The sequence below is a fragment of the Porites lutea genome, chromosome 8 (genome assembly GCF_958299795.1).
Source record: "Porites lutea chromosome 8, jaPorLute2.1, whole genome shotgun sequence".
In the NCBI taxonomy this organism is placed as follows: domain Eukaryota; kingdom Metazoa; phylum Cnidaria; class Anthozoa; order Scleractinia; family Poritidae; genus Porites; species Porites lutea.
This window is the reverse complement of record NC_133208.1, coordinates 795,001-806,276: the sequence shown is the minus strand read 5'-3', so window position 1 is coordinate 806,276 and position 11,276 is coordinate 795,001. Positions and strand designations below refer to the sequence as shown.

At 37.3% G+C, this 11,276-nt stretch overlaps 1 protein-coding gene and 1 long non-coding RNA gene across 3 annotated transcripts in view; one reads left to right on the top strand and one right to left on the bottom strand.

Moving 5' to 3' along the window:
• Nucleotides 1-301: 301 nt before the first annotated feature.
• LOC140946971 (protein tyrosine phosphatase type IVA 1-like) lies at nt 302-7,851 on the bottom strand. 2 transcript variants are annotated; one of them, XM_073396061.1, is made up of 6 exons: nt 7,714-7,851; nt 7,124-7,456; nt 6,958-7,050; nt 5,129-5,259; nt 4,136-4,210; nt 302-3,285 (listed from the first exon to the last, which is right to left on the bottom strand). In XM_073396061.1, exons 2-6 carry the CDS (start codon nt 7,271-7,273, stop codon nt 3,180-3,182), a joined length of 555 nt encoding a protein of 184 aa, XP_073252162.1. In that variant the 5' UTR covers nt 7,274-7,456; nt 7,714-7,851; the 3' UTR covers nt 302-3,179. The 2 variants fall into 2 exon arrangements, with proteins under 2 accessions (XP_073252162.1, XP_073252163.1); XM_073396062.1 differs by lacking the exon at nt 7,714-7,851 and adding an exon at nt 7,568-7,707.
• A 2,412-nt stretch (nt 7,852-10,263) lies between these two features.
• LOC140946976 (uncharacterized) overlaps nt 10,264-11,276 on the top strand; it is a 7,281-nt gene continuing 6,268 nt past the window's right edge. Inside the window, exon 1 of the long non-coding RNA XR_012166894.1 lies at nt 10,264-10,392. This is a non-coding gene — a long non-coding RNA (uncharacterized lncRNA). The remainder of the gene's footprint in view (nt 10,393-11,276) is intronic.

Genomic DNA, 11,276 nt, shown 5'->3' with positions numbered 1-11,276 from the left:
AGAAGTAACAAAGCAAGGTTTCTGTAAAATACTCTGAAGAAAACTCCGTCCTCAGGGAAGTCTCTTATTAGAATTTATTCACTCAAGTGGGTGGGGTGGGGGTGAGTGCTTATTTGAGTTTGATTGGGAGAAGGAGGGGGTAGGCGTTTTTTTCGAGGCTGGACGCTTATTAACTTTTTCTGCCTTTAGGATGGGCGTTTATTCAAGGTGGGTGCTAATTCCAGGTTGGGCGCTTATGCGAATAAATACAGTAATGATAAATTATTGTATTCTCAAAACATAAGAATGAATAACAACAGGACATAGTTGACAAGTCTTTATTCTCGCTAACTTTTGTGCACTTTAATAAGAGGAATAAATTTAATATGCTGCCTTTTAATAGAAAAATACAAACTACAAATTAAGCAATAATTTATCTGTGATGGTGGTTGCCATAGAAACTTACACTAACCATTCTTAACCCTTTAAACCCTAAGATCAAAATTGGAATTCTCATTTTTTGCCCCTATTCATTTTCTACAGAAGTAGTGGGGAGAAGTTGATAAAATATCAAGCAAATTCATCTTGTGTGATCATGTCCGTACTTCTCATGACCACTCTGTTTTACAAAACAGTGATATTACAAGGAGAAATTTGATGCTGACTACTCTTAGGGCTTAAATGGTTAAAGAAGATGTGCAATATTATCCCTTTGTGAAACTTGCCCTAGGTGAATGTGCGCGAGTAAACTATGTGTATGCAATGTATGAAAGAACTAATACCTGTTAGAGACAGAAACTCTGCAGAGTTGAGAACTTATTGTGCAGAGAAAACAAGCACTGCAACAATCTACGATAATTTGTTTCAGAACTATGGTATTTCCATTTTTTGAGATGACTCCTGGGTTCAAACCTTTCACAGTTTTATGGTATTTCCATTGTAGGAAAAATTGCATCACTGCTTCCAGCTACATTGACAGTTTAGAATATCTTACTTTTTTTGTTCTTTAAGTCCTTTGTTGGTTATCAATGATTAGAAATGGCTTTAACATTGTTAGGCATTAGTTTGGACCAGAAAGACTCAAAGGCCTATCTACCCCTTAAATTAATTTTAGATACTACGATAGAGTATTGTATAATTGTCCTATTTTGGGCCTGAATGTTTCAAGACAGCTAAAATCTGCTTTGACAAGTTACTTATCTTTGGTCTTCCAACCTTGTCACTAAGTTGTGAGATTGCAGAAAAACACCTCACACTTATTTGCATTTGATCAACTGACAAACCTGAAGAATAACAAAACATCCACTTTGTTCTTTGACGCTTTAAATCAATTTTCTGCAATCCCACAACTCATTGTTAGACTCTTGAAAATCACACTTACTTTATAACCCCTGAGAAACAGATGAGCAGGAGATAAGTAGTGTTATATAGGTATCAATAATAGTAACTTTTTCCAGACTTGTACTTTTTTCCTTTGTTAAGGACATCTGCTCATAGTCTATTTGTCAAATAATATAACAGAAGATAAGACCTTGATACCATAAAATTTCACTGGCAGCCCACATTAACTCCCTAGGACATGTACTTTTAAATATCTGTTCACTTTGCAATAATTATAATAAGGTTAATTATATTGTGATTCACATTCACTGGTAACATTTCACCTCCCGTTACATGAAGAAAATACTTTATTATCATACTCTTCAAATTATTATTGAGTAACTTATAATATTATGACTGTCCTACTAAAATTTCACTTCATTCGTTTGTTTGATGAACCAGCTGATCTTAATGCTGAGTTCAGTACTGCAAATTTTGCTTTTCTAAAGTACTATATCAACTAGAAAAACTGACATGAAGTATAAGGAAAGAATAGAAATGTTTACTGCTTACTTTTAAAATCAAACAAATCATTCACAAGACTTACACATGCAGCAAAAAATCTTTCATCTCTTACAAAAAATCTTTTTCAACCAAATAAACTATCACATGCGTTATAAGGTATTCATACTTTAAATTTTTGTGCCAGCACAAAAGCAAAATAAAAATCCTTTGAGTAATATTAATCATAAAGTCATGTACATTGTACCATAATCACAAGGAAGATGGAAACAAAAGCATACAAGTGCTCTGCATTTTTCATTTAATACAATAAGCTGCTTAAAAATAAGTCTTTTTTTTCACAGAAAAGGGAAATAATTATTTGAGTGAAGTTAATTTAATAAAATTAGGGTTAAAATTTAATAGGATACAAGGTTACTGGAACTAGACCGACTTCAAGTTAAAACAAACTAATGCCACTCTAACATTACAGAAACTAGGATGGTCTCTTTAAAATTATCAAACAGTTCTCACTGTTCGACTTTGCAGATGTCTTGTTAGCCATTAACATTACATAGGATACTATCTTTTCAAAAATTTTTCTGAGGAACACAAAACCATTACTAGGCAAAAAAGTAAATGGCGTTACCCTCTTTTGAAGGGCGTTATCAATAAAGTGTGTAGATCCAATTTGTCACATATTGTAAGATAATTTCAGTTTAACTGAAGTTTATTTTTGGTACATGCGTTAAAGCTTACTCTCTTCACTTGAGACATGAAATATAGTGTATGTTATTTATTTAGCTAATTGAGTTTCAACACTTGACTGAAAGTAAGGAGAAAATAATTCCAATTTACGATTATAAAAAATAAAGAAAGATGCTGATCTTAGAATGAGAAACAATAAATTTTCCCAGCAAAGATAGTTAAACATTGTCTACATCAACAGCTACATGAAGGTTAATTTTATCGAAACTAAAGTTACAGCCACACTTTTGTCATCAGCAGCCTAGAAGATTATGACTAAAATGAGAGACCTTGGGAGTTATTTCAAATCTTACAATGTACAGACTGCAAATTTGCTCTTAAAACAGAGCCACTACCCTACGGAAAGATTTTTAGGCTACATGAATTTAATAGTACTATTAACAATTTTCAGATACGTCATTGTAAAAATTAATCAAGTGGAAAATAACCTCTGCTGATAAATCAAGTTAGCCTATTCTCTCTCCTTGAAGATCAAAAGTGACATTTTTGCTGTATGAAACTTTGTCAGTTCCACAATCAAGCTCCTATAATCCTAAACTTATTCAGCTGTCTTGTGTCCCAGTAACAAGAATTTTTCAGTAACTACAGTTGACTGGCACTGTTCCCTCTTCCTATTGAATGCAACAGTTTGCACCCCCCTTTTCCCTAAGTAATTTTGAAGGCTTGTATTGCTCTAAGTACATCAGCTGCTTTGCATTAATTGCTCCTCTTCTTTTCCTGTAAAAAAAAAGGTAGAAAGAGTCAAAATAAGTAATCAAAGTGATTTTAAAGGAGCTGTGTCGCGAAATTCAGCCAAATTAGGTACTTATAAAATGCCTTTTTAATTAAGAGAAACGTAAAAATAACTGCTTAAAACATTAAAGGAAGGTTAAAGGAACACAACAGATACAACAGATGCCACGGACGGGCAAAACTGAGGAAGATTGAAACGGATTGAAATTAGGGTTTTTGAAAACTGTGCAGCCCAACAGTTTTTCAAAGTTGATCTCTACTGTTTGCAACTTAAAAAATAATGCTCAGGATACAAATTTGTTCGTCTCGAATCTCTGATTTTGTCATTTCCAGGTAATTTCTTTGCTTACTTTAACTTCCATAGTGATTGAGGGCGAGTAATTGGAAAAATTAAACAAAATGAACTGGACTGCCGTGACACAGCCCCTTTAACCTTTACAAAAAGTTTACGAAGTTCTAGTTGAAATGTAAGTAGAACACAACTTTTCGGGTTGTTCCAGAGGAAAATTTCCCTCAGCAATGTAACATCAGAAATGGAAACTTTATCAATGGGGATGGCATATTCCAAATTGAAACTTCAAATTTCACTTCTACTTTCAAGCTTTCAAAGCCTTCTCTTGGTAAATGGGAGTGATTTGGGCAAAAGGTAAATCAATTGTCAAAAGTAATTTACCAGATCCGAGTTTCATTCACATTGTTACAGCCTTGATCTGACCAGTCTGCCCATGTTATGGTGTCTTCAGAAATATGCATCAAATAAGGCAGTACACAAAGCCAAGGTGCATATCCACATTGTACATTTTTTCCTGAATTGAAAACTCAATGCATGCCTCACCTTCTAATAAATTCCACAGCATCCTCATATTTCATTCCACTTTCAATTAGAGCCAGTGCCACAAGAACGGGTGCTCTGTAAAAAAAAAGTTAATTGCCTTTTTAGAGTACCAATAATGGGGCTTAGGCGCATGTTACTCGTGAAAGAGTAAACATTCCTACATATATTACATGTTTACATTTTCTGTAACTGCAGTGACCCTTAAAGCAAAATGTTTACAGAAACCAGAAAAGGAAAGTGAATTGAATATACATAACTACAAGGTTAAAACACACGCCACTCAAGGAGGGTACACAGCTGTACCATTAAGTACCTAGCAATGTATTGCAACTTGGTCCTGGATGGCATGCTAGTCCATTGCAGGGATATGGTCTCTGCAGTATTTTGCTGGTACCCACTTAAAGACCTGGCCTCAGTTGTTCAAAAGGTGGATAACACCTCAAAATACATTCTGGACTGTTAATCGTCATGTTGACTGTAGGAAGGAATTTTAGCACGGTCACGTCTCTCTACTGACTGGGCAAAATATTAAAAATAATATGATGGTACCTTGAACCTACTAGCCAAACAAGCAAAAACACAATGTAAAAAGAAAGATGCTTGTCTTCTTGAAACATAATAGTCTGAAAATGTTTTTTTTTTTTCTGGTCTCATATTTATGTGTTGAATCAAAATGACTGGCAAAATGAAAGTTTGTCCAGACAAATGGTCATCTTGGTGTGTAAAAATGTGCATTGGCCGGTCGTTATTTTGAGCCCTAGTATCCCCTGGATAAATCTCTATCCATTGATTTCCCTGCTACTTTTCCGCTGGATAGTTATTTATCTGGTGCATGGCACAATCCAGCATTGAGCAACCGTCATTGGGTGAAGAGAGAAAATAGGACAACAAGGCTTGAAATCAGCATCTCAAATGACTCAGGTCCAGAGTTGAAGGTCCTTATAAAACGCATAAATCACTACACCTCGTGAGCTTAGAAGAAAGATGACCAACCTTCCTAATCCTGCCACACAATGTACAGCAATGCACGACCCTGGCTTCTCTTTAAACTTCTTCTTTAGCAGCTGCAGCCAACCTTCAACTACTTCTTTTGGTGGCGCGGCACCATCGTCAAAGGCCCAGTCCTAAAGGAAAGCATCAAAAGAAAAGGTAAATTCATTGTAATGACATGTTGATTAGCATATATTTACAGGTATGAATTTACTTATAACAGCAATTTTGGTAAATGTGTTGTTCCAAGAATAAAAGATATCCATAAATCCCCCAAGGACAGTTTTTTATTTGTCTCCCTTCTGTCCTTCCATTGAAAAATCCTCCTTTAGCTTCATACTTTTCATTAGAAATTTTGGCCTTAAAGACCCCCTTCCCCTCCAAAACTGGATTGACCATTCAGGTAATAGGTATGGATATTTTCTGGAACCACACAATACAAATATTGTTAAATTCAAAAGTGTAAAAACCTAGTTAAATCAAATGACCTATGTAATATTTGGACCATCGGAGGAAACATGACCCATTAAAAACAGCAGAACGCTATGGGGTAAAAACCCTTGTGAGCAATATATCTTGGAACATTTTCAAGTTTACTTTAAAAGCCAATGGACCAATGAACATTCCTTGTTTTAAAAGTGTCATATTCATTTCAATCTTCTTCCCCAAATCCCAAAGTGTCAAGTTCACCCATTAATAAAATGCTTTGGGAATTCATGATTTTCAACATGTATTACTACTTGTAATTATTTTCAATGGTTAAACTATTTATAAACAGGAAGTTCGAGGTTATATACGTGACACAAAGCTACTGCATTAAGGAAATTCGTCTGCCTTGCAAAAAGGTCAAAAACGCTTTAACACTGAAAGTCATCAACGACTTCCTCCTCAAATAATCACCACTCAGCAACCTTGTAATCAATAAGGCGGGGAAGATTTTGGTTTGGAGGTTCGTAGACAATATGATCTACAACAAAGACGAACTAAGAGAATTCACTTAACTGCCCTTTTTTTATTAACATAAATTACGTTTTCCAGTATAACAAACATATCTAAAGGAAAATTCAAATAATTTTCTTCCCAGGGTGTTAAGCACGTAATGAATGAAGAAATATATTGATCATAATGTTCCGGTCATGGAAATGTCATGAGTACTTAAGGTAAAACGAATGATAATTCTCAAAAGACCACTGTACTGACAAAGAACGGCAAAAGAGCTGGTTTACTGGATGCGCGTCTGTCGTCTCAGCCGGTAAAGCCGGTTTGACCACAGGCAAGCATGTTTGCTTTGTGAACGAAAATTGGTTAGCATAATTTTCACATAACGGAAATATTTAAGAAAAAATTTTAGGGAATGGAAAACGAAACAATACACTCCAAGAAAGAGCAACAGAGCACGGCGTAAATTGAAGAAAATACGCCACAATGTAACCAAAGATTAGAAATTATGCCAGCAATTCGCTTTCGGTTTCGACGTTGTTGATTTCATACGAAGTCTTATGTCCATTTCATTTACATCAAAGGTTTATTAAAAGGCTATATTTTATAAGAATGATCGATTACAAGGCCAAACTAAAAAGATCAGAATTTCTAAGTATGGTTTTGCCGCCAACATTAAACAACTCCATAAATTATTCCTTTGAACGCATAACAACAGTCAACGCAAGAAATCAAAATGGACACGCCGACTACAAAACAGCTGAACACTTCCTTTCGATCGATGTAGCGCGTTTGACCGACAAAAACCCTGTTAAACTAAAACAGATATCACTGAACGAAAACGGTTATATTGCACCATAAAATGACACAGGAACGAATCAATTTAACCTTACCAGAACATTAATCCCTTGCTCTTCTAGCAGATCGACGTTATAAGTTGGTTCACACACTCTCACTACAACATGGGCGTCGTATTTCTTGAGATCCTGGGGAAAAAGACAAGATTGGGTGAGTTTTAACACTGTAAAAGAAAAGCTGATCATAGAAAATAGTATTTACCTCTATATAACGAGGCAAGGTCGCATCTGTGGGTCGATCCGTGATCAAAAACTTCATGTTCTTGTGCTCCACCATGACAGGGCCTGGCCCGTGTAGTGTTCTTCCGTGGTTAGGTACTCGGGTTCCAGAAGGCATTTTCATGTCTGTCATTAATTCTATTTCTTACAAAAGTGTTTTCTGCCAAAATTCAGTGAACTCGCTGATGCTTTGCTTAAAATTAAACAGAATCAACCCATCCACAACGATGCAAGTTCCTCACTCGTGTTGTGCCTGACACCAATCTCCACTGTCGATGATGAACTCCATAAAAGTGTGTGCACGACTGCCGAATTCCTGCGAAAGAAAACTACATGTAAGAGTTTAAAAAGACCACATCACCCCTTCCATAAGATTTAAACAACGCTCTCGGATTGTAGGGAGTGCCAACAACATGTTTGGCCTCACCAAAGAGAGACGTCCGTAAAACGATGAATAAATTCGTCAGAGAAGAATGGGTTGCTATCGAAGCGAAAGAAAGGAAGCAGTCGTTTGTCCGCGTAAACCGCCGGACCTCTTGGTCACAAACGACAGTTTTGACCTCTATCACTCACTAGATTAGAGCTCCACATTGAAATCTTGCTATCCTCGTCGACTTTCCTCTTCCAGCACGGAAGGCAAACTGAAGAATAATAGACTACACGCGTACACGCCGCGGCACAGAAATATTTTAAGCAGTTGCACAATTTAGGTGACTAGTGACGTAATGCTAATGAGCGCATGCGTTTCATGTGGCGCGCAGGGCGGATAAAGGTTGGGCGGTGAAACGAGCGCTCCGCTCTTCATTTAATGTGTGATGCGGAGTAGGACTGGCACGAGCGCTCTTTCCGCGCTTCCGGTGCGCTTGAAGGCCGGCGAAATTTTCCTTTTTGCAAACCGGAAATCCTATTTTCTTTCGGTAATTTCAGGCTACAATGTTAAATAGATAAATTCGTTTCATAACAATATCAATAAACAGTTTCATATGTTTGTGTCTGTACGTCTAGAAGTCAAACTTGTTAGTCGTATAATGCCAAAATTTGAGTTTAATTTGAAAGTGTTGAATACCTCCTCCTTCCACTAAATATCACCTAATCGTCTTTCGCCGTTTCGTTTGCAAAAGCTTAACACTTCTTAACCTCAATTTTTACATATGTTAAAGGGGGATAAATTTTATATAACATAACAGAAAATTAGATTGATATATATTGATATAGTGGCGTTGTACTTCTTCAAACTTTGCTTCTCGGGTGCAACGCGCCATGGCGATTCGCGCAATGCGTTGCAAATCTGGCAACCGCATGTAAACAAAATTTATTGAGGTTTGTTGTAAGGTTTTTTTCTCAGTTTTTCTCTCTAAAACTAAACAAGGTAAACAGTAAAAACTGTGGGGAAACTAATTTTGAAGTTTCGAACAAACAGAAAGACGTATGAGATGTTTTTTTCAAAATTAAAAAGAAGGATGATGGTGATTGAAATTAGCATAATTTCACCTTGCACGAGCTGCACGCATTTAAAAAATACACGTCATCTAGTTATGAAACAAGATCTGCTGTCATTTAGTTTTGCCTTGGATGACATGGATGAGATTTTCCTTCGTGTTTTAGACAGTACATAGTCGTTTTTGTTTTGAAATAACATCGACATTGGCGAGTAGCAGAACGAAAATATAATTCAGTGGTAGAGTCATGGAAGTAATAAAAGAAACCCTTTGAAAGAGATGTTTGTCTACTCCAACTAAACCTCCCGCAAAAAATAGCAACATTTGCCTCTCGGAGACAGCGTACCAGCACAAAGGAACGAGGAAGAAGAGCAAGAAAATAAATCAAGCTGCCATAATTCAGTGACAGCGGCAGTATCTAATGTACAAACCACATCACAAGCCCTGACCGAAGTCGAAAACAAGCGACATTTCTAAGCAGAGTCCCAGTCCACTGCATCACACCTTTTTGCTCGGACGCGCTCGTTTCACCGCCCAACCTTTATCCGCCCTGGTGGCGCGCGAGGTAGATTCGCCGCGCGCGTAATAAGGAAATTGATTTAAAATCATGAAGAAGAACTCGGCGATTTAAAATTATAGGTTTTAGGAGAAAATAATTGTGTGTTAAAGAAGGCTACATAATACAGAGCGTCAGCAGTAACTTTGTTGTCATCCTTCGAAGAAATTATTTGTCTGATACACTAGAAGAAGCCCAAAACTTCTCTAATTGGTCCCTGCAGACAATTAGTGGAAAAACAATGTGTCAGGTCACATTGACTAAATGCATGAAAGCTGCTAGACACCAGAAGCCCGGCTAAGAAAATCTGATTAGCACGAATATGAAACTGTTTATAGCAACATAATAAACAGCACAGTACTAGCATGGGAACATCAGGTGAATTTTTATTTCACAATTAAATCCTAGGCTCGATTACCGCCGTCTCCCGGGTAACAGCGGCTGGTAATCGAGCCGATAAATATCTCCTGTATATTTTTGTTGATGTTCTCATTTTTCCCTTTTTAATGAGATTGCAAACATTTTTTGTACTATATTTTGAAAGATTCAACGGCAATAGTTTCGGTTCAAGTTCTCGCAAAGAATTGTAAACAGCAGCTGAATCACTGTTTCCAAGTTTGGCGTCAATATTTTTTCGTTTTCAGTATGAAAAGTGTTTTGTAAAGAAAAAATTTCTTTTGTTGGTGGGGGTCGGGATCAGGGATTATGTTTGAAACTATAGAAAAGAAGAAAACTTACTTTAAGCTTTGAGGGCAATCAAGCCGGGGGCCTCTCACAGGCGCGGATCCACACTAGTTTCTACCGTTTCACGGAAATCGGTCACATTTTTCATAAAAAATATACTTTAAATAACAGAAACACTTTCCAAGTTGAAATCTGGCCAATATCCTGTATGAATGACTCGGAAACCTAGGAAAGGAAACTTTAAGGAGTTAAAATCCAAAAAATTTCTTGAGGGAGCTTGCCCCCGGACCCCGCTAGAAGCATACCCCTTCGGCGCTCGTTTAGGAAATTCGTCAGTATTTATCCTAGATCCACGCCTGTATCAAGTGATTCCGTGAAAACTGGTGTATGAAAGCTTAAACTGAGGCAATTAATTGTGATTTTGTCTTTGTTTCAGAGCCAGTACCTGTAACGGAAATCAAACCAGGGTGTCGTCTCTTGGAGAAATATATATTCTCAGCTGGGACCAAAAACACAGTAGCCGGCTCAATAGCAGAACTAGAAGGTTTACTGGCAAACCGAAACACTGTTCAGGTGGGTTTGTTTTTTATTTTTGTTTATTATTAGAAAGTTAGAAAAGTGTAAGTGTCTCAAAGTCAGCAGGCCAATACTGTTACAAATTTACTACAAGAAACACTAAGACTTGGGACAGCTGTTAGAAAGCTCTTTGCTTTTCATTCATTGCGCCCGCCTGGAGCTATGTCCGCACATGAAGAATTCCTCAAATTTCTCGAGATTTAGAGCAAGACCCTTGAAATTGCGCTTTATTCATACTTTTTCCGGTGCTCCTTCCTATTTTCATAGCTCGACTCAAAGGGAAGTCCAACTTTTAATCGGCAAAAAACCAAGATGGCTTAAACTATTCCAGTACCACCACTGATAGAGGAGACGACGAAAGGGGAAAAAGAAACTTTCGGTTTTATCAATTGAATTAATCTGGTTTTATTATTTGGCCGAGTCCGCAAGCGGGCAAGATGAAGCAAATCCTGAGTTCTGATTGGCTACCAGAGCGGCTCATCTTTCGCTTTCGGGATTTCCCGTGTTGGTCCCACAAGTGAAAGTTCTCTATATGGCCACAGAATGAATACTTTACATTATTGACCGAGCTAGATGAATATTGGCCTCGTTCGTTTCTGTGTTTTTATTGACCGAGACGAAGTCAATATTGGCCAATATTAATTTCCGCCATCTTGACCTCATGCTTGGCCAATAACGGACATAAATTGCAGAGTCAGTCATCGGACACTTCACTGTGATCGGACATGATGTCCGGACAAAGTTAATGATAATATAATGCGCCTTTCGCTGAGGCTGACCACAATTTTTTTTCGCCAAAATGGTTACTTAGGGTTGATTTCCACTGTCGCGGAAAAATTGCGCGACAGTGGAGATCAACCCTTAGCCGCACCGATGTGTGT